At 42.8% G+C, this 22,836-nt stretch overlaps 1 protein-coding gene across 3 annotated transcripts in view; it reads left to right on the forward strand.

Annotated features, from left to right (window-relative positions):
• Positions 1 to 646: 646 nt before the first annotated feature.
• SLC26A4 (solute carrier family 26 member 4) overlaps positions 647 to 22,836 on the forward strand; it is a 54,551-nt gene continuing 32,361 nt past the window's right edge. Inside the window, exons 1-6 of one of the 3 annotated variants that reach the window (XM_053609258.1) lie at positions 647 to 888; positions 2,504 to 2,670; positions 4,095 to 4,234; positions 12,522 to 12,632; positions 14,290 to 14,474; positions 15,063 to 15,227. In XM_053609258.1, the coding sequence (XP_053465233.1) occupies positions 841 to 888; positions 2,504 to 2,670; positions 4,095 to 4,234; positions 12,522 to 12,632; positions 14,290 to 14,474; positions 15,063 to 15,227 (816 nt within the window). In that variant the 5' untranslated portion in view covers positions 647 to 840. Of the gene's footprint in view, positions 889 to 1,687; positions 1,764 to 1,871; positions 2,077 to 2,503; positions 2,671 to 4,094; positions 4,235 to 12,521; positions 12,633 to 14,289; positions 14,475 to 15,062; positions 15,228 to 22,836 lie in introns of those variants that run through there. The other 2 variants (XM_053609260.1, XM_053609261.1) reach the window with 2 other exon arrangements.

Genomic DNA, 22,836 nt, shown 5'->3' on the forward strand with positions numbered 1-22,836 from the left:
GGCCTCTAACTCTCTAGATTCCAATATTATCACCCCAGCTGTGACAACCAAAAAATGTGTACAGGCATTGCCCTGTGGGGACAAAATAGCCCTTAGTTAAGAACCACTGGTATACATAAAAAAAGCAAACACAAGAGATTCCTTTCCTCTCCTCTGCAGGTGATAAAAATTCTAAAGTCCATAACCTGGATTTTCTTTTTAGGTTGCTTCTTCAACACTTCTTAACCCCATAGGGTCAAGGAAGCCTTTAAAGATCTACTGTAAGCAGCTGTTAAGTCATTCCTTTCTCAGAAAAACACACCCTCTCCCACCGAATTGAGTACAATTAAAGAGGATTTACACTAAGGTTCTCCTAAAAGAATTTCCATTTGGGACGGCGCCTGTGGCTCAGTGATTAGGGTGCTGGCTCTATATACCGAGGTTGGCGGGTTTGAACCTGGCCCCAGCCAAACTGCAACTAGCTGGGCGCTGCTGCGGGTGCTTGTAGTCCCAGCTGCTCGGCAGGCTGAGGCAAAAGAATGGCTTGAGCCCAACGACAAAGTGAGACTCTGTCTAAAAAAAAAAAGAAAAAAAATTCTGTTTCCAGGAGCTTATCATCATGGTTTATAATTTCCAGGTAGGTGGGTAACTGGTATTTTGGAGCCTGTTCTGTATTTACTTCAGAGCACTGATAAATGGGTAGGAATGTTCTGGTTTACCAAACCCTTCCTTCCACCCTTCATCTTAAAGGTGCATTAGTCAGTTTTATCAAAATTTATTCCAACTGAAGACAAAACATTGGTGAGTTCAGGTAGATCCAACTTACACGCTCCCTCTTCCAGTTAGCTTACTCCATCTCAGATGGTCCAGATGAACGAGAAGAAAGAAAGATCTGACCAGTCTGTTCAGGTAAGAAAAGGGGCCACCTGAACATTTTCTTTTTTTTTTTTTTGAGACAGAGTCTCACTCTGTTGCCCCAGGCTAGAGGGCCAAAAACTCCTGGGCTCAAGCCATCCTCTTGTCTGCCGGAGTAGCTGAGACTGGCATGTGCCACCACCCTTGGCTAATTTTCCTATTTTTAATAGAAATGAAGCTCTTGCTCAGGATGGTTTAGAACTGAGCTCAAGCGACGCTCCAGTCTCTGCTTCCCTGAGTGCTAGGATTACAGGCGTGTGCAACCGCGCCCGGCCAACATTTAGGTTGTGACATATTTGTGATATATAACATCCATAGAGAGAAAAGTGTATGTATCTAAAATTCATAAGTAAATTATGAACTCTCTACGGTCCCCGCCCCCGGATTACTTCCAAAAAACTTTCTAGTAATCCAAAGGCTTATTAACGTAGAAAACTGGCACCGCTGCTCTGCTCCCCACCTGTGCCAGACTGGTGCTCCCAGATTCACAACCTAGGAGTCAAGGTCGGGCTGACAGCGATTGCTGACCTTTTTCCTGGCTCTGCTCTCCACTAACGAGTTCCCGGGCCGGACCGCCCCTAACCTCGCAGCCCGCATTAGTAATTGTGGGGCGAGTGAGGATCCGGGTGGCCCCTATGTGACAGTAAGATTCTCAGCCTTCCCGCTCGGAAAAGGGAAAGAATGCGGGAGGGGTAGTATTTCTTCCTGATAGGATCGGTAGGGAAAGACCGCAGCCTTTGTGTCCTTCCTTTGGACCAACGCGTCTCTATTGCTCTGTAAATAAAACGTCTCACTGCCTTCTGCCAGCGCTATAAAGGCTGCTGGACAGCAGTGGGCCGGGCATTCAGGGCGGGGCGCGAGCAGAGCAGGTGAGTTCAGCCCCGGCGGGCGGCATCCGTCCCCCCGGGGTCCCGCTGGCTGAGGACGGGACCGGCGAGGGGGCACGGAGCGGGGGTCACGGAGCGGGCGGGCAGGGGCCAGGAGAGCTTTTTCTAAGACCCTCACAGCGAGCAGGAGACTAGGACAACGGGACGGGGAAGAGACTTGCTCCACTCGTAGAAAGTTCGCCCCGGGAGAGCTGCTAAGGCTGCAGGAATTTGTCCCCAGAGCACGCAGACGCAGGCCCCGGGAGCATGCCCCGAGGGTCCCACGCCCGGGCCGGGGGCCTGCCTTTTGGGTCAGGTGCGGAGAAGGAGTGTCCTCTTCTCGCCTCGCCCATGTCCCTGGCCCCTTTCCCAGCTCAGGTTTGGGGGAGGTTTCAGGACGCGGACAGCGCCCAAGCAGCCCAAGGGGACTGGGTCCAGCTCTGAAGTCCCCGAAGTGGAGGTCGTTCCCCTCCGAGTGGGGAAGAGCCCCGGAGAGCAGGTGCAGGGACTCTGGTGTCCGCCTGCAGGGTGCCCGTGTGCGCCGTGGGGCGGCGAGTCGCCAGAACCGAGTGCTGCGGGACACCGACTAGGCTCGCGGGGGTTGAGCTGGCCGGGGTGGCCTGAGCCCGGTGGGGACCGAGAGGCAGCTGACCGGGGGTTTCCTCTTTCTGATTCTCGCTCTTCACCTGCGATTATCCTCCCTCGCCGCAGCTGCTTCCTCCTTACTGTCCTCGGGCTTGCAGGTCATGGCAGCGCGGGGCGGCGGGTCGCAGCCGCCGCAGCTCCCCGAGTACAGCTACAGCTACGTGGTGTCGCGGCCGGTCTACAGCGAACTCGCCTTCCAGCAAAAGCACGAGCGGCGCCTGCAGGAGCGCAAGACTCTGCGGGAGAGCCTGACCCAAAGCTGCAGGTAGCGGCGCGGGGACCTGCGGCGCGGGGGCGCGGGGCGCCGGGCCGGGAGGGCGCGCCCTGCGGGCCAGCGGGTATGCGGGCGGCCACCCCGGGGCGCCCGCTGCGGCTACCAGAGGCCTGAGCCTGGGTCCGGGGCCTCAACACCGCCCTGCCTGTGGTCGGAGGGTGGCTCCGTCAGTCTCCAGCCCCAAACGAACTCTTATCTGGGAGAGACAGGAGAGTCTCCTCTTTTTCCCTCTTGAGGAAACCTGGAGTGCACTTTCGGGTACAGTGGGTCCCTAGTGCTCGTGAGGGCTGGGTTGTGCAAAGGGGGAAGAAAGGGGGAAAGCTTAAAAGACACGTTGGGTAAGCCTGAGTAGGAGTCCTTTGTAGGCGGGACCCCCTTCAGTTAGGGGCCCAGAACCAAAAGCTCGACCACAGGAGCGCGCGAGCGCTCCAAGAGCTTCCCCAGGAGGCAGTGGAACCCCCTGGGGAACACGGTCAGTCTCTAAGGCCACACGTGCCTTCCGTAAGTAGATATCACAGGCATAAGGAACTTAGCATTTGACTCATGGCCAGATATTCTTTTTAAAAATCTTTTATTATAGAACATTTAAAATGTACACAAAAGTAGACATAGTATTGTATAAAGACGCCCCCCGGCCGCGTGATTTTTTACTCATCACCAGGGTTCACCCCCTACAGTATTATGTCAAACCAAATCTCATATTGTGAATCTTTTTTGTCTTTATATATTTTAGTATGGACCCCTAAAGACTCTTTTGAAAAATATAACCACATTCTGTTATCATACCTAAACAATAATTCCTTAATATCAAAAATTGAGTCATTAAGATTTCTTATAAATGTCATGGTTTAAAAAAACAATTTATTGAAATCAGCAGTCACATAATATCCACCTTTTCTTTTACCTGTAGGTTGTTGAATTTTAAAAATAATAAGCAGAAAGGTGTAAGGTATACATTCATGTTGAAATTTTTGTGAAATCTGGCTCCAAGCTTGTATTGCTAAAATATACAGAGTGTGTTTGTTTTTCTTGAAAGGAAATAGTAGTAATAAGCAGAAGGCGCCTGGCTTAGAAGTCTGAAAATTAATCTCCATTTAGAGACTTCACATTGACTGGTCTCTGTCTGGACAGGAAAATGGGTTCTTGTGTAGGAATATTTTCTCAGAGGATTAGAAAGGTAAAAGGGGGTGGGGATGCTTAATCCTGTGTTTTCTAGTGTAGTACATTTAAAAGAACAGATATTATTCTTGGCAAATGCATGGGAAGCACTTCAGTGTTAGTAATGTCCATAAAATTTGTATTCTTTTTCTAAGTAGTCATAAACATCAGCAGAGTCCATTGCATAACTTTGTGATTTGCAATTGCTTATGCCTGAGATTGGATTTGAAACCCAGTTTCCACTTGTTTTTTGACAGTTGTTCAAGAAAGAGAGCCTTTGGTGTGCTAAAGTCTCTCATACCTATCTTGGAGTGGCTCCCCAAATACCGAATCAAGGAATGGTTGCTAAGTGACATCATTTCGGGAGTTAGTACTGGACTAGTGGGTACATTGCAAGGTAAGAGGTTGGTGGGCTGGCTTTCGAGTGATTGAGAGTTATAGCCTCCAGCAGCATTCAAAACTTACTCTCAGCTACCACGAGTGTGTACCAGATCCTTGCTTACCTTTCAAGGCCTTCATCTTTCCTCTAGAGCCCCTCAGTGGAGAAATTCACCTCTTTTCTCCTCTTCCCTAGAGTTCTCTTCCTGGGAAACTCCACTGCTCCTCTAACTGCCTGGCTCCAACTTATAGGCATATACTAACAGTAGCTTCCCAATTTTTATTGACCACAACTCACAATATAAAAAATGTGTCACATCATGATCTGTATGTACTTATCTAAAGATGTGGTGGCTCATACATGTAGTCCCAACTACTTGGGAGGCTGAAGCAGGAGAATCTCTTGAGCTGAGGATTTCAAGGTTGCTGTGAGCTATGATGAGGCCACTGCACTCCAGCCTGGGCAACAGAGCAACACCCTGTCTCAACCCCTCCCCCCCAAATCAAATTATTTTATAAAATTTTGTAAAGTATTTATTCTTACTACAAGTGATGTGTTCTGGTTTTTAAAATTCTGTCCTGTTTTATACTTTTTACTTTTAAGAAATGTTGATTGCAGCATTAAATTATTTTATATCCCATGCACGGGTCTCAACATGCAGTTTACTAGCTTAAGGGAAAGGAAAGGAAGTATATTAGCCTGGACTACATGCATGTTTTTTGCTTGCTCCACTCTTTTCTTATCCATCCTCTCATTTTAATCTTTTGGGAAAATATCCCATCATAGGTTGTTATTTTTTTAATTGACCATGATATGTCCAGGAGCATCTTGGAAATCTATTGCTTCACTGGTGATAGCAATATGGGCATTCTCCTCTGGTGCCCATCCCCATCTCGTTCCTGCCCCTACCCCACTCAATTCACCCAAGTCCCCAAAACATGTAAACAGAAATCGCACTGATTTATTATAATTTTATGGAGCTCCTAGTATCTGCCACACAGTAGGTGTGCTGACATGAATAAAGTGCACTGCCTGCTGTCAAGGAGCTCATTGTGCAGTGGGGAGACCAATGATAACAATTCAGTGTGATAAGGGCTGTGACAGAGTTAACCTTGCTTGCTAAGGGAAGGCAAATGAGGTGTACTCAACCCAGTCTTGGGGGATCAGGAATGGCTTCCTGGAAATTGAGTTGTCAAAGCTGAGTTTTCCTGAAGCCTAAGTCAGTCTGAGTCTGCCAAGTCATGACAGGTAGAGTAGAGTGGGGATGGCTTGAAAACAGACTAGTCCAGAATTTAGTAATAAATATTGAGCAATATTGTGAGTTAAAATTTGGCTGTGGAGCGCTTGAGATTACTCAGACCAAGCCAGGTAGATACCCACAGAGAAGAAGGCTATTCTATGGCCCCAGTGAGGAGCCTTAGTCTGATCAAGCATGTTCTCAATCACAAAGGCAGAGATGAGGGGTGGGGAGGAAAAGAGAGGGACACAGAGAGAGGGATAGATTGTGACTATCTCTCAGTGCCCACCAGGGGTGTCCAACCATGGCCTGCAGCTGGCTATAAATGCTTATCTAAGAGCTGTCATGGGCCACACATTAAAAACACAAATGCTAACAAAAGCTGATGAGCAGGGGCGGTGCCTGTGGCTCAGTGAGCAGGGTGCTGGCCCCATATACTGAGGGTGGCAGGTTCGAACCCAGCCTGGCCAAACTGCAACAACAACAAAAAAATAGCTGGGCATTATGGCGGGGCCTGTAGTCCCAGCTACTCGGGAGACTGAGGCAAGAGAATTGCCTAAGCTCAGGAATTGGAGGTTGCTGTGAGCTGTGACGCCACGGCTCTCTACCAAGGGCAACAAAGTGAAACTCTGTCTCTAAAAACAAACAAACAAACAAACAAACAAACAAAAAAGCTGCTGAGCAAATAAAGGTCTGGGCCATGGAGTTGCTTACAGATAAGCATTCATGGTCAGCCATGCGCTATGGTTGGACATCCCTATATGCACTGTAATGGCTGTGATGTGTCAACACCCTGTGAGTCAGGGGGATAGGAACCATGTCTAGTTCATGTTTGTTTAGCTGGTTTCTAACACAGAGACTGGCATATGATAGATGGTGTGTTTAGTGAAGAGGACAGATTTTCATTCCTGATAATGAATCATCTTTATACAGGAAAAAATAGTTTTCAAGCTCCATATATCTGTAGTTTTCATAGATGAGAATCATATATAAGAATTAATTTGCCTGTGGCTCAGTGAGTAAGGCGCCAGCCCCATATACCGAGGGTGGCGGGTTCACAACCCAGCCCCGGCTGAACTGCAACCAAAAAATAGCCGGGCATTGTGGCAGGTGCCTGTAATCCCAGCTGCTTGGGAGGCTGAGGCAGGAGAATCGCGGAAGCCCAAGAGCTAGAGGTTGCTGTGAGTCCTGTGTACATCATGGCACTCTACTGAAGGCGGTAAGGTGAGACTCTGTCTCTACAAAAAAAAAAAATTAAAAAAAAAAAAGAATTAATTTTGTTTAATAATTAAAGACTTTGGCCAGTTCTCATTTAATCCTCACAACAACCCTACTAGGTAGGTACTATTTATAATCTCCTTTTCAATAGATGAGAAATCTACTAAATCTTGTCCAAGGCCATAAAACTGGCAAGCGATTAAGCTGAAATTTAATCCTGGGATCTAATTCCTACAATCTTAATTTACATACTATGTAGTTCCCTACTTTATGGGTAATGTGTTTTTCCAGAAACGTTATCAAGTTATCGTTGTAAGGCAAATTTCTGGAAGTTAATCTGACTCATTCACACATTGACTTATCATTCATTTGCCTAATATTTATAGATTAATTCTATATGACAAGTGTTCAGCCATAGGGATTCAATGGTTTGCTAACAGGCATGGGTACTGACCTCACGGCACTTATGCTGAGTGATAGGGTTGGTAACTAAATAAGTAGATAAATAGAAAAATAGTTATAGACTGTGATCTCCATTGTGGTGAATTGAATGTGCTTTAATAGGGTTCAATTTGGAAGGGGAGGTCTGTTTTAGATACCAGGGTCAATGAAGGCCATACTGAGGAGGTGAAATTTAGTCAAAGGCCAAAGGATGACAAGGGGGCAGCTACATGATGAGCAGAAAGAAGAGTGTACCAGGTAAAAGTTCAAAGGCCCTGAGGCCAATGGGAGTTTAGTATTTTCAAGAAGGAATAGGAAGAATTTTAATGGGGGGGAGTGCAGTGGGAAGGATGGGTAGACAATGAGATAAGGATAGTCAGGGCTAGGATTAGGATGAGGCAAGGGACTTGCTTACTCTCAGGTGTCTCTTTACATCTTAGGCCCTAGGCACCTGGCTTGCCTCACTCTACTCCTCGCCCTGGGGGGATAAGTCTATGAATTGGAGGGAGGACGGGTGCGTTGGTTTGAACCAGATCAGGCAGGATGTGGCGAGAGCTGTAAGATCTGAAAAGTATTTTTGCAGCAGGAATCACTGACATACACTCATGGATGTAGATGAAAATCACAGATTCCTCCAAGGTTGTTGCCTTGAGCAACTGAGTAGATAGTTACATCCATTTATTTAAAGGGCAAAGACTGGCTGGAGGAGCAGGTCTGGGATGGAAAAGCAAGAGTTTTCTTTGGTCAGGCGAAGTTTGAGATGCATGTGAGGTATCTAAGTGGAGATGCCAAATAGAGAAATTGGAGCTGCTGTAAGTGTGAAATTCAGAGGAGAGGTCTGAGCTAGACATAAAAATCAGGAAAGCATCGCTTCAGAGGTGATATTTAAAAGAGTCAAACTGCCTGTGATTACCCAGGAAGAAAGGCAGATGGGGGAGAAGAGGGCGGAGTAGTTAGAGGTTAGGAAGCTGAGGAAAGGGACAAGGAAGAGCCTGGGGTAGTTGGGCCGTGGAGTTGAAAAAGAACAATCAAAGGGATCAGAAGCCAAAAGGGTAGGGCTTTTTTTTGAGACAGAATCTCACTATGTCATTCTCAGTAGAGTGCTGAGGCGTCATAGCTCACAGCAACCTCCAACTCTTGGGCTTCAGCGATTCTCTTGCCTCAGCTTCCCAAGTAGCTGGGACTAAAGGCACCCTCCACAATGCCCGGCTATTTTTTTGTTGCAGTTGCCACTGTTGTTTAGCTGGCCCCGGGGCCAGGTTGGAACCTGCCAGCCTCCATGTATGTGGCCAGCACCATCACCACTGTGCTATAGGCACCAAGCCAAGGGTAGGTTTTTTTAAAATTAAAAAAAAAAAAACCAAGCTGTGGTTCATACCTTTAATCCTTACACTTTGAGAGGCTGATGTAGTTGAGCTTGGGGGTTAATCTGAATAAGAACAAGACGCTATCTCTATTAAAAAAAAAAAATAGAAAAACTAGCTGGGCATTGTGGTGGGTGCTGATAGTTCCAGCTACTTGGGTGGCTGAGGCAAAAGGATTGCTTGAGTCTAAGAGTTTGAGGTTGCTGGATGCAAGGTTATGGTATTCCACCCAGGGAAACAGAGTGAGACTCTGTCTCAAAAAAAAACAAACAAAAAAATAGAGGGGTGGATGGTGTTGAATATTCCTGAAGGGTAGGGTATGATGAAGGATTACAGATTGTTTTTTGCCATGAATTAGAGGGAGATAAGAGATGTACACGTACGTGGAGTGAAGGAAGAATTTATTTTTCTTTTTTCTTTCTTTCTTTCTTTTTTTTTTTTTTTTTGAGGTCTTGCTGTGTTGCGGGGCTGGAGTGCAGTAGTGTCATCATAGTTTATTGCAACCTTGAACTCCTGGGCCTCAAGCAATCCTTCCACCTCAGCCTCCTGTGTACCTGTGGCTGTGCCACAAAGCCTGGATAATTTTTCAGTTTTTTGTAGAGACCAAATCTCACTATCTTGCCCAAGCTGTTCTTGAACTCCTTGTCTCAAGTGATCCTCCTGCCTCAGCCTCCCAAAGTGTTGGGATTACAGGCACAAGCCACTGCACCCAGCCCTGTTTTTCTTTTTAGTATGCAAGATACTAGAACATATTTGTGAACTGGTGGGAATAATCCTGTAGAAATAAGGAGATGTTATGGTCCAAGAAGTAGAGGAAAGACAACTAGAAAAAAGTGGTAAAGGGGGAAAATTATGGGCAAGTTTGAGAATAGAAGTGAGAGGATTACTCCTCCTTAAAGGCAGAAGAGTTTCAAAGAAAGAATGATGCAAAGAGGTTTGACAATTTGCTGAAAAGCAACTTGGGAGCATCTCTTATGGAGTCTGCACTTTATTTTTGTGTGTGTGTTCCATTTTTTTTTTTTTTGAAAAAGAGTCTACTCTGTTGCCCTGGGATCAGCACTGTGGCATCATTGTAGCTTACATCAACCTCAAACTCTTGGGCTCAAGTGATCCTCTTGCCTCAGTTTCCCAAGTGCCTGAGACTACAGGTGCCTGCCACAATGCTGGCTGGTTTTCCTTTCTTTAGTACAGATGAGGTCTTACTCTTGTTCATGCTGGTCTTGAACTCCTGAGCTCAGACAATCCACCCGCCTCAGCCTCCCAGGGTGCTAGAATTTCAGGTGTGAACCTCCGCACCCGGCCTGATTCTGTGCTTCTGATTAAGTGTAAGATAAGTCTCTTAACTTTGGAGAAGGGTTTGGGCAATTTGAGATAAGGAGGAGAGGTTTGAGTAGTTGCATGAGAGAGATGTAAGTGGATTGCCAGGCAGTGTTGAGTGTCCATCAGGAACTAATGATCACACATTTCATCTGAAACTGGGTACCAATGCATGGATGCCTCCAGTCCAGGTTATCCAGCTGCTCAGAGGCATTCATGGAAAAGGTGAGTGTTTGGGGTCAGCCAGATTGGAGTTTTCTCAGACAGGCAAAGGAAGGAGAAAGAAAGTGAAGCAAGGGAGTGAGGAGTGTTAGCAGAATTCCATGGAATCTGGGCAAAGATGGAAGTGGAGACAGGAGGGTGCCAAGGGCAGGTAGAAAGTGGACCAGTTGATGGATTAGAAGCCACTTGAATACAAAATACACAGAAATGTTGTAAATAATTTCTGGAGGTGATGAACTGGAAGGCTCGTGGGCTGTAGCTGGAAGGAGGGAGGCTGAGAATTGAGATTTCAGAGGTGGTGCTGCAGTTCCCAGTGACAACAAGGTCCACGGTACAGACGTTGGGAAGAACTCATCAGAGAGGACAGGCTCAGAGTACTGAGAAGCCAGAGAGCTGCTGAGGCTTACAGGATCTTTCTGATGGTCATGATTGCAAAGAACATTCCCATTAGGCAGCAAACGACAGATGCAGCCCTGCAGTGCTGTCTTGATTCACAGCCGTGCTGCTGTCCACTTCCTGCTTTTGACATACATCTATTTGTTTATTTACTTATTTACTTTACTTACGTATTTATTTAAACTAATACAAATGTATTTCTCCAACATGAAGGTGCCTGCAAATTCAGTTTCTGGTGAGGGCCCGTCTCCTTGCTGTGTCCTCACATGGTAGAAGGGTTTGCCTTGTAGATGTTTTCAGGTGTTTATTAGCACCTGCTTCTCTGTGTATGCCATTATCCTATAACATCATGGGCAGCAACACAGAGATTTCGTGGTTTAAATAAATGGTTTTGGTTTCTTTACAAATTGCATAATTTTAAAATGATCGTACCAAGTTATTCCTTTATAATCAAGATGATTAGAGAATATGTGAGTAGCAGTTGTCCCTAAATAGGACACTCTGTATGAAAACTGAAAAGTTTCTCTCTGCATATTAAGGTTGTTGCCACTCTTAAAAAATTGTCATAAAAGTAAAAGGTCTTGGGCGGCGCCTGTGGCTCAGTCGGTAGGGCGCCGTCCCCATATGCCGAGGGTGGCGGGTTCAAGCCCGGCCCCGGCTGAACTGCAACCAAAAAATAGCCGGGCGTTGTGGCGGGCGCCTGTAATCCCAGCTACTCGGAAGGCTGAGGCAAGAGAATCACTTAAGCCCAGGAGTTGGAGGTTGCTGTGAGCTGTGTGATGCCACGGCACTCTACCGAGGGCCATAAAGTGAGACTCTGTCTCTACAAAAAAAAAAAAAAAAAGTAAAAGGTCTTTCATTGTGAGTGAAAGATGGGGAGGTAGAACGGATGCGCTGACTACCTAAGTTTTTAACCAAGGAAAAAAATGTGTCATTAGCCTCTTCCAACTCCAGGGTACACTGAAATGTTGATTTTTTTTTTTTATATCCTGACATTATGGACCTTGAGTCTGCTGGCATAGCACAGGAGAGGGGTCAGTCACCTTCACCAGGGTAGAGTTGTCTTGCCTGCTGCTATATACAATTGCTGTATTTTTTCTTCTTTGGATCTAACTTTTCTTGCTCAGGCTGGTCTCAAACTCCTGAGCTCAAGCAATCCACCCATCACAGCCTCCCAGATTATTAGGATTGTAGGTGTGAGCCACTGCACCTGCTCCAATTTACATTGATTGTTTTTTACCTTTGACGTGATCAGTGGATGTTTGATTCACTGATCAACTGAGCCAATTCATTTGAATAAGTGATGCCTATAGATATCATTTATCCAAAATGATTTGGATCCTGTACTGCACGCCAGCATCGTCATAGTCGGCGTGCAAAATAAGGAGACAAGTCTCTCAGAACAGGCTGATGTGTCAAAGCTGTAAACTGCGGATATTTATGAAAGGTTGTTGCAGTAGAAATAAAGATACCCTTCTATGTGCCATGAGATTACATCCCAATAAACCCACTGTAAGTTGAAAGTATCTTAAGTCAAATGCTTTTAATATACTTTTTTTTTTTTTTTTGCAGTTTTTGGCCGGGGCTGGGTTTGAACCCGCCACCTCGGGCATAGGGGGCCAGCGCCCTACTCCTTTGAGCCACAGGAGCTGCCTGCTTTTAATATACTTAACCTACCAAGCATCATGACTTAGCCAGTCTATCTTTTTTTTTTTTTTTTTTGGTTTTTGGCCGGGGCTGGGTTTGAACCCGCCACCTCCGGCATATGGGACCGGCGCCCTACTCCTTGAGCCACAGGCGCCGCCCAAGCCAGTCTATCTTAAATGTCCTCAGAACATTTATGTTAGGCCATAGATGGGCAAAATGATCTAACACAAAGCTTATTTTATAGTCAAGTGTTGACCATCTCATACAATCTCTTGAGTACTATACTGAAAGTGAAAAACACAATGGTTGTATGACTACATAAGTATCGTTTCTACGGAATGCATATTGCTTTCTCACCATCATCAAGTGAAAAGTCATTAAGTCGTACCAGCTGAAGCTGGGGACGTCATCTGTGTACCTTAACTTTGGTTTGTGAGTTGAATCATTTTGGATGTCCTTTCAGGGATGGCGTACGCTTTACTCGCTGCAGTTCCTATTGGATATGGTCTCTACTCTGCCTTTTTCCCTATCCTGACATACTTCATCTTTGGAACATCAAGACATATCTCAGTTGGTAATTATAAGCATGTTCATGACTGTATTTGTTCACGTGTTAAGTGTTTTGGATATATTATGTGCATTATGCTTCTATGTCTTTGTTAATGTTTTTCAGGGAAATAGAGTTTCAATGCTTTGCCTTCTTTTCCCGTTCAATGATGTTAGTTAGCTTTAAACATAAATTTTTTTTAATGAAGAGAAGATTGAAATACTGAAAATTATAGCTTACCTTCAAACTTTAGCATGCTTTCATTCTTAAAAATGTAATGGATTTGATTCCATGTATAGAAAATGTTCTCTTCCAAAATAAAAAATGGCAGGGAAGAAAATCTCACAAGGTCTTTGAACCAAGCATTTTACCAGATTAGCTTAGCATTTACTAAATCATGTTCACCAAATGCATATTCATTGTTTCATTAAAGAACATACTTATTTTAAGTCACTTATATTGGGAGACTGGCAAAATCCTGCCAAAACACTTTAGAAGCTAAGCTTGGCTTTCCTTCTTGGTATGGCTTATAATAAGTTTTCCTGCCATTCCTATAATTTAAATTTTCTTTTGCTAGAATGTTCTAGTAAATGAATGCCTTAATGCTATTTTGTGACTTTGACATTTACGCTAGAGACAATTTTGCTTCTATACCCATCTGCTGGCTAGACACGTCTACCTGGATGATCCTCTTGAAACAAATACAACCGTCTACTCTATCCCCAGCTCACATCCCTGTCCTCAGTTGTGTTCCCCCCCAGTATCTATCATGTTGCCTTGTGCAGAGAAGGAGATCAGGAAAGGGTTATTGGTTGGATGAAAGAGTTTATTCTCTGTGGAAAATTGATCATATCAAATAACTGATGAAATAAGGAAGAAGGAAGCTGATGTTCCCTTTGGTATTCTACACATTTAGACACTGCAGGTGACTGGGTTTGAGTTTTGAGTCTTCCCAACCACAAAACTTTCCTTGATCAAAGGATTGGACTGTCATCACCATCATCATCACCATGGATAGAAATAGCAGTAGTGAACAAAGTTGCTGGCAGAAAAGAGTAGTTTTTTAACACAAAAAATCTTACAGATTGTCATTTGATATGAAAAATAATTTGTCTTGCAAAAAGAAAAAGAGAAACTATAGACTCCCTTTGTGGCTTCTTAATCCTAATTTAAACCCTGGGCTATTGATCATGGTACTCAGATTTACAGAGATGAAGACACTGGACATTCTAGGAAATGAATGAGATTATGTGAAATAAAAAAAGAGTGGAACAAATGAGAAGTCAATGCATATAAACTCTTTTTATTGATTGATTGATTTTAGTTTGGGGTCACCTATGATAACTCCTTCATGCCAGGAAACCTTTACTGACCACTGTCATCCTTGCCCCCATATGAGACTCACAGGTAGATTAGACCTGCTTCCTCGGTGCTCACAGAGCATCTTGAATGCTGTCCTATAATCACCTATCTACACTTTTCCCTCACCCATTTCCAGGTCATGAATGCCTTGAGACGTTTGCTTTTTAGCTTCTTTTATGAATAAAATTTTTCTAGTCATGGCTAATTATTTCACACATCTTTCCAATCCTATGTGGAGATGTTGAACATTTGTAATTAATTTAGACACTGCACGTGACTTGTTTTGGGTTCTGATTAATCGTTAGAGGCTTTTTTCCCCCAGGACCTTTTCCAGTGGTCAGTTTAATGGTGGGATCTGTTGTTCTGAGCATGGCCCCCGATGAAAACTTTCTTGTGTCCAGCGTTAATGGAACTGCAGCCAATACCACCCTGATAGACTCTGCAGCTAGAGATGCAGCAAGAGTGCTGATTGCGAGCACTCTTACACTTTTGGTTGGAATCATACAGGTAATGCACTTACAAGTAAAATATAGATTGGTACGGTTTTTATTTGATTAACTTTAAAGCAAATGGACTTGAAGATTCTCCTGAAAGCAAAACAAAAAAAAATTTCCTGGCTCCCAAAGTTATTTTTTGTTTTAGGTCAGATGCTAAAATAGTCAGCAAGACTCCACTTATTAAGGCTCACTTATCATCAAAGTCAGAGACAGAAAAAAGACACAGAAGAATATGTGTAATTCAATTGAGGATGAGAGAAGGGAAGTGTTCCGGAATCCATAAAAAAGTGTCTGGTGAGCGGAGCCACAGGACCTGAAAGTCATAGAAATAAGCTACATGATTTTTGCTTTTCTTAGTATTTATGAATAATAGAAATACTTCAGGGTTTATATTACATGTTTTTGAATTTCAGAGTGGTGGAGGGGAGGGGAGATAGAAGGCATTGAGAAATTCAGATTTGTATCCTCCAAGTATTTTTCTGGTACAGGCAGGATACCAGTGTTTGAATTGGTGTTAAGCTTAATTTGTTAATATTTCCAGAGAGTTGATTCTTCTCTCTGGCAAAAATTTAATTTTCCTTCCTTTTTCTTACCCTAGTTGATATTTGGAGGTTTGCAGATTGGATTCATAGTGAGGTACTTGGCAGATCCTTTGGTTGGTGGATTCACAACAGCTGCTGCCTTCCAAGTGCTGGTCTCACAGCTGAAGATTGTCCTCAACGTTTCAACCAAAAATTACAATGGGGTTCTATCCATTATCTACGTAAGTGTTGCTTCTAACTAAAAAGATATATCCTTTCTCTCTGTTGAGTCTGGAGAACCTATATTCCTCCACACATATTTTGGGATCCGTGGAAAACAATTTATTGCTTCTTCTCTGAAAGAATCATTCAATCAGGAGTAACATTGAAGATGGCGTATTTGGTTGGTTGCAATGGCTCATACCTGTAATCCTGGCACTTTGCGAGGTCAAGGCGGAAGGATCACATGAGCCCAGGAGTTTGAGACAAGTCTGGGCAAAATTTTTAAAATTTCAAACAAAAATATTTAAAACAAAAAAATTTTTTTAAATAGCCAGGCATAGTGGTGCATGCCTGGAGTCTCTGCTACTTGGGAGGCTAAAGCAGGATCACTTTAGCCTGGGAGTTTGAGGTTGCAGTTAGCTATGGTGATATAACTGCACTGTAGCTCTGGTAACAGAGTGAAACTCCATCTAAAAATAAAGAAGACTGGCTTTATGGTGGCTCACACCCGTAATCCTAGCACTTTGGGAGGCTGAGGTGGGAGAATTGCTTGAGCAAGTATTAGGATACTTATACCCATTTATACAAAAAAAAAAATGGAAAACTAACAGGGCATGGTACTACACATCTATAATCCCAGCTACTCAAGAGGCTGAAGGAGGAGGATCTCTTCATCTGAGGAGTTTGAAAGTGAGCTCTGATGACACCACTACACTCCCGCCTGAATCACTCAGTCTCCAAAAAAATTTAAAAAAGAAAAGAAGGCAGATTTTGCAAATTATTGTTCTCAACTGGTCAAAATGGTTTCTGAAATATTACTGCACATAAAAAACATTAATGAAGACAAATTTGTATAATGACTTGAAGACTGATCTAGGATGCAGTAGACTTGAGTCTACTGACATGCTAAGTGACCTTGGACACATCAGGTAGGGTAGTGACTGCAAGCTCAGATTTATTTATTTATTTATTTGAGACAGAGTTTCATTTTGTCGCCCTTGGTAGAGTACTGTGCCATCACAGCTAACAGCAACCTCCAACTCCTGGGCTTAGGTGATTCTCTTGCCTCAGTCTCCCCAGTAGCTGGGACTACAGGTGCCCGCCATAACACCCAGCTATTTTTTGTTACAGTTTGGCTGGGACTGGATTTGAACCCACCACCCTCGGTATATGGGGCCAGCACCCTACCCACTGAGCCACAGGCACTGCCCACAAGCTCAGATTTAGACCTGGATGAAACTGGATTCAATTTCTTAAAATTTCAGTATATTTAGGGGGCATAAGTGGTTTTTTGGGTTTCACGGATGAATTGCATAGGGGTGAAGCCAGGGCATTTAGTGTACCCATCGCCTGAATAGTGTACATTGTACATAGGTTGTTTCTGATCTTTCCTCCCATTCCACCTTCCCTTTGCTTTCAAATTCGGACTCTGTACCTCCTACCATGTGAGCAAATCACCAGGCCTTAGTAATAAAAACTACCTCACTGAAATAAGTAAGAATAGATGAGAAGCACTTGGCTCAGGGGTTGGCACAAAACAAGCACTCCAAAAAAAAAAAAGTAGTTATTTTGAAATTATTTCAAAGTATCTTTTCTCTCTTATTTATAAAATGAAATAATTAGAAATGTATTTCTCAATCCCTTTCTAACCACCAGAGCTCATAAAACAGATCATATAAATGTCTCAGTAATTATAGATGAAAAGGAACATTGGATTCAGAGATGAGTCAGTATGCAAAGGAGATGCAAAAGAAGACTGTAGATCCCACTAATTAGATTTGAAAACGTTCTTGGATCTAAATCTATGTCCTATGTAAAGCATGTTATTAATGCTTTAAAAATGGTGATAATAGTCACATGATGTCATCCTAACATGGGGAGACTGGTACTACATAGAAATAACGTGCCAATGTTAAGAATCTCTTTTAAGTTCTTTTTGACCCACCTATTAGCTTTTAAAACAATGTAAGGCCAGCAATATCTATGAAGTAGTGAGACTGTCAAGAATAGGCTGGATTTTATAACAGTGCCATAATCTCACATTACTCCATTCAACAAATATTATCAGGTGCTTACTATAGGTCAGGTAATATGCTAAGCATATTAGTGAGGGAGAATAATAGCGATTAAGATTATGGACTTTGAACTTTAAAAAGACTTGATTTGGAGTCTTGGTTCTATCACCTACCTCGTCGCATCTGACCTTGGGCATGTTGTACTTAACTTCCCTAAGCTGAATGTCTTCAATTGTAAAATGGGACTAAAAATAGTAGCAATCTCTTAAGAATTGTGAGGATTGTTTGCTTCAGCATTAGTTTGGTCATTTTTTTTTTCTTTTCCCTTCCAAGCCCTCAGTTGTTTTTGAGTCCTTCTAACTGGCTTATTCTGGCAGATCTGTCCCTTTCATATCCCCTGCCACATCCTGCTTTTATTCCTTTAACTCTTTGTCTGTCAACTGTTCATTCATTATTTCTTCATTCTCTTTCATTTAGTTTATCTATTCCATAAACATTTATTGAATATCCACTACGTGCCAGGCACTGTTCACTCCCTATACAAATCCACTGTCTCTTGAACCCACCAAAATATTCCTTACTGGGTGGACTGGCCTCTTGTGTGAACATTGCCAGGCCTGTGTCTACACAGATCACAGGAGGCCGAGACCAATAGCTGACTGGGTCCCTGGCCACTGCTGGACTGCTACAGAACAGGGAAAGTAGTTCTTCTGGTCTTCTAGTATTATGGTTAAGAAGAAACTTTTTGGGGCAGTGCCTGTGGCTCAAAGGGGTAGGGCGCTGGCCCCATATGCCTGAGGTGGCAGGTTCAAACCCAGCCTCTGCAAAAAACTGCAAGAAAAAAAAAACAAAAAAAGAAGAAACTTTTTGTAAATGATTTCACTTTGACAGGTACAAAAGTGACCAAGAAACATGAGACCAAGGTTAAAATAGTTTTAAACCAAATACAATCATTATGTGTGACTTATTTCCTGTTGAGTATTTTTCTCGAAGTCTCAGTTTAGCAGATGTCATAGAATTTTGCAAGAAATTCCACACAGGCCAGCCAAGTTGGATGAAGGTTTTTCAGTCATCCCTATGTGGTGATGTGGTGGTGAATATAAGCTTGCTCTTCTGGAAAAAAAAAAAAAAAAATCAGCAGGTAGGAAAATAATTGCATATGGTTGAATGAGTCACTTAGTCCCCAACAGAGAATTTTGCTTATGGCATTACTAGTGCAATCATTCATGAAAGAATCCTTCAATAAACAGAGTAGTAGTGGATTCTTCCCGGAAAGACTGTAAGATTATTATAAAATACTTTGCCTGGAATGTCTTAATATCTCTTTTGTTGAACTTTGGTTTGTCCTGCCCTCGCCCCTAAAGAGTACATACTGACAAGTAGAGATAATGAACATAAAGAATTGGAGGAGAAAATAATAGGAAAAAAAGAACAAAAAAATTTAATTCACAAATGCTAGAGATGCTGGATATAGCATACAGAAAGCAGAATGTTAAGGTGTTGGCGCCAATTTAGAATTAGTAATCCCCTTGATGATACCCTGTAGCTGTCCATTTATCTAGGTCAGTCTCCCAGTCAGCTTGTGTCTAATTGTTTTCCTACCATTTTCACTTTGGCTCTTCTTGTTTTTGTTTTTGTTTTTGTTTTTGAGACAGATCTCTGCTCAGTCATCCTGGGTAGTTCACAGCAACCTCAAACTCTTGGGCAGAAGAGATCCTGTTGTCTTAGCCTCCTGAGTAGCTGAGACTACAGAAGCCCACTACAATACCCTGCTAGTTTTTCTATTTTTAGTAGAGATAGGGTCTTGCTTTGCTCAGGCTGGTCTTGAACTTCTGAGTTCAGGTGATCTGCCCACCTTGGTTGGTCTCCCTGAGTGCTAGGATTGTAGGCATGAGCCGCTGCTGCCAGCCCCATTTTCGCTTTGAATGGTTTGTCTCAGTAGATAAGGATGAGAGTTTGGAAAGCCACTACTAAATTTTACCAGATTTGTTACTTGGAACTTATTTCAGTATGTCAAATTTATGCCACTATAATAAAGAAAGTAACGCTTTAAGGGTTGATCTATAAAATCTGATAGCAGGAAATATCTGACAGCAAGAGGTGATTACGAAGGGTTTATTATATTCATGGGGATAAATTAAAATAAATTCAGCTCCAAAAATTAATGGATAAATTCTCTCCTATACAATATTGGGTATAATTTTTTCTTAATGACTTTATACACCCAGGTAATGCTGGGCAAAGCAAATAATTTATCTAAATGAGATGGTCCTAAAATTCTCCAAACATGTAGGAAACATAGTAAAATGTTATCCATTATTGAAAAGCTCATTATTGGGGCAGTGCCTGTGGCTCAGTGAGTAGGGCGCCAGCCCCATATACCGAGGGTGGAGGGTTCTAACCTGGCCCTGGTCAAGCTGCAACAAAAAATAGCTGGGTGTTGTGGCGGGTGCGTGTAGTCCCAGCTATTCAGGAGGCTCAGGCAAGAGAATCACCTAAGCCCAAGAGCTGGAGTTTGCTGTGAGCTTTGATGGCACAGCTCTCTACAGAGGGCAACGGAGACTCTGTCTCCAAAAAAAAAAAGGGCGGCGTCTGTGGCTCAAAGGGGTAGGGTGCCGGCCCCATATGCCAGAGGCGGCAGGTTCAAGCCCAGCCCCGGCCAAAAACTGCAAAAAAAAAAAAAAAAAAGCTCATTATTATAGTTTGAATTCTTTAGACTACTAGGCTAAAATACCGAAGCATAAGTATATCCATATTTTAAACATGGTAGTATTTTAACTGAAACCTAAACTAGAAATACTGTTCAGCACTTTCTGAAAGTCTCATTTCTATATCTTTGAGTACAATTTCAGCTTATATGGGCGAGTCTTATTTCTATATAAACTTCTTTTGTAGAACTTTTCATGAGAGACCCTGAATGATTACTCAGTATGTGTATAGGCAATTTACATCTATACTTTTATGCCTTGCTTCATGCAATCATGTAATATAAACTCATTTTGTTTTTTGCAGCTCATATTATATTTGAGACAGTGTATTGCTCTGTCTTCCAAGTAAAGTGCAATGATGTCATCATAGCTCACCACAGCCTCAAACTGATGGGCTCCAAGTCATCCTCCTGCCTCTGCCTCCTCAGTAGCTGGAGGCTTACACCACCAGATTTGATTAACTTTTTAGTGTGTGTAGAGAGGGGTATTGCTTTTGCTAAGGCTAGTTTCAAACTCCTGACCTCAAGCAATCCTCCCACCTCAGCCTCCCAAAGTGCTAGGGTTACAGGCATGAACCACCATTCCATCCTTATTTATTTATTTTTAGACAGTTTCATTCTCTTGCCTGGGCTAGAGTATAATTCACCATAGCTCACTGTGACCTTGAACTCCTGGGCTCAAGTGGTCCTGCCTTAGCCTCCCAAGTACCTGGGACTCCAGGCATGTACCTCTGTGCCTGAGCTTGGGTCTCACTATGTTGGCCATGTTGGTCTCAAACTTCTGACCTCAAGCAATCCTCCAATGTCAGTGCCCAAAATGCTAGGATTACAGCCATGAGCCATGTCTGGCCTCATACAAATTTTTTACCAATATACCAATCTTATTTATTTCTTTTATCAAGAAGGGGGAAATTTTAATTATGACTTTCTCCCAACATATAAATTTTTGATACACTAGAGGTGCTTTTTATTCAAAGGTCTAAGTGACTCTCCTAGATTCAACAGGTCATCAGTAGTGATTATTTTTGTAAGATGAGAATGTTTTTCTGATTGGGATACTTATTCCAAATGTTTTGTCTTGTAAGTTTCAATTTTTCTATCTTGAGTTGAAAAGTAAACCTATATTGTATAGACAACCAAAATATTACACCTCGCTCATGAATTAAGGAGAGTCACCACCAGAAAATGGATTACATAATGGGCCAAATAGCAGTGTTACCCTTTAAGCCTCTGAGCTAGGTGGGGCTGTTTGTTCCTGTGTTAAATGGCCCAAGTTCTTGTTATTGTGTCTGTGGTAGTTTACCTGTTTTCTTTTTCACCCCTGTGGCTTGCTTCATTTTCTTGTTGTCCATGTATCTGCCTCTAGCCATTTTCAGTGACTCTGGAAAGAAGATAGAGTAAACTTGTTAGTATTGGGTTTAGAGTAAGAGCAAAAATACTGAGTGAAATTTAAGAGACTTCCTACAAATTAAATGCCTAAACTTCAGTCCAGGGGCTTGGTGGAATGCATTTTGCTTGCATGGTAACTTCTCTCCCTATTCTCTTACTCTTGAATGTATTCCAGAGAGTGGAAATTGCTGGCAAAACGACTCCTAGATTACTGAATGTTCATTATACATAATTGTTACCAGATTGTTGTAACAGTTATCTGTAAAAATAAGTAAAATACATGTTACAAACTATAAGGTGCACCATTCTTTTATTTTCATGTATGTCTATAAAAAGACTCATTCAAAGAAAAATAATCTTCACTGGGAGATTACTTGTCTCAAAGAATTGTCTCTAAGATACCTTCTCAAATCATGCTTTTGACAGGACATAAGTTAATATAACAAAGACATTAGTGTTCTTCCGTGGGATTCTTCCTTGCTAATTTCCTTAAACACATATTTCATTCCCAAAACCTTCCTATTTACAAAACAAAACTAGTTTTTCTTGAACTGGCTTGTCTGTGTACTTGGCAAGAGTTACTTTTAATTAAGTTATCTTAGTTCATTTTGATAAATAGAGCACCGCATTTATTTCCAAAAATTTATATTTGGGGCTGGGTGTAGTGGCTCAAGCCTATAATCCTAGCACTCTGGGAGGCTGAGGCAGGTGGATTGCTTGAGATCACAAGTTCGAGACTAGCCTGAGCAAAAGGGAGACCCTGTCTCTACTAAAAATAGAAAAAATTGAGGCAAGAGAATCACTTGAGCCCAAGAGTTGGAGGTTGCTGTGAACTACGATGCCATGGCACTCTACCCAGGGCTACAGCTTGAGACTCTGTCTCAAAAAAAAAAAAAAAATTATACTTGGCCTATATATCAATTCAATAGTTTTCTTTGCCATAAAGAAAGGATCAGTCCACGTGTGAAGCATTTCGGGAATTTTTGGTTACTATCTGTATCATTCAGGTTTAGAGAAGAGCTTTAACCTAAAATATTGGCAAATAGTGAATGAAACTAAAACAACAATTGGGAATTTTGAATTTGTCACCCTTTGTCTCAGTGACACCCTATCAGCATGTGAAAATTAGGTCACTTAATTAGAACTTATGAAAACTTTAAAATATAAACTTCTGAAGAATTTCTGCAAGCAAAAAATAGCATATATTAAAAAATGACCCTTTGGGGGGCAGCGTCTGTGGCTCAGTGGGTAGGGCACCGGCCCCATACACCGAGGGTGGCGGGTTCAAACCCAGCCCGGGCCAAACTGCAACAAAAAAATAGCCGGGCGTTGTGGCAGGCACCTGTAGTCCCAGCTACTGGGGAGGCTGAGGCAAGAGAATCGCCTAAGCCCAGGAGTTGGAGGTTGCTGTGAGCTGTGTGACGCCACGGCACTCTACCGAGGGTGATAAAGTGAGACTCTGTCTCTACAAAAAAAAAAAAAAAAAGACCTTTTTTCTTCCAAAATATCTTCAACTTT

This window comes from Nycticebus coucang, chromosome 11, assembly GCF_027406575.1.
Source record: "Nycticebus coucang isolate mNycCou1 chromosome 11, mNycCou1.pri, whole genome shotgun sequence".
Taxonomy (NCBI): Eukaryota; Metazoa; Chordata; class Mammalia; order Primates; family Lorisidae; genus Nycticebus; species Nycticebus coucang.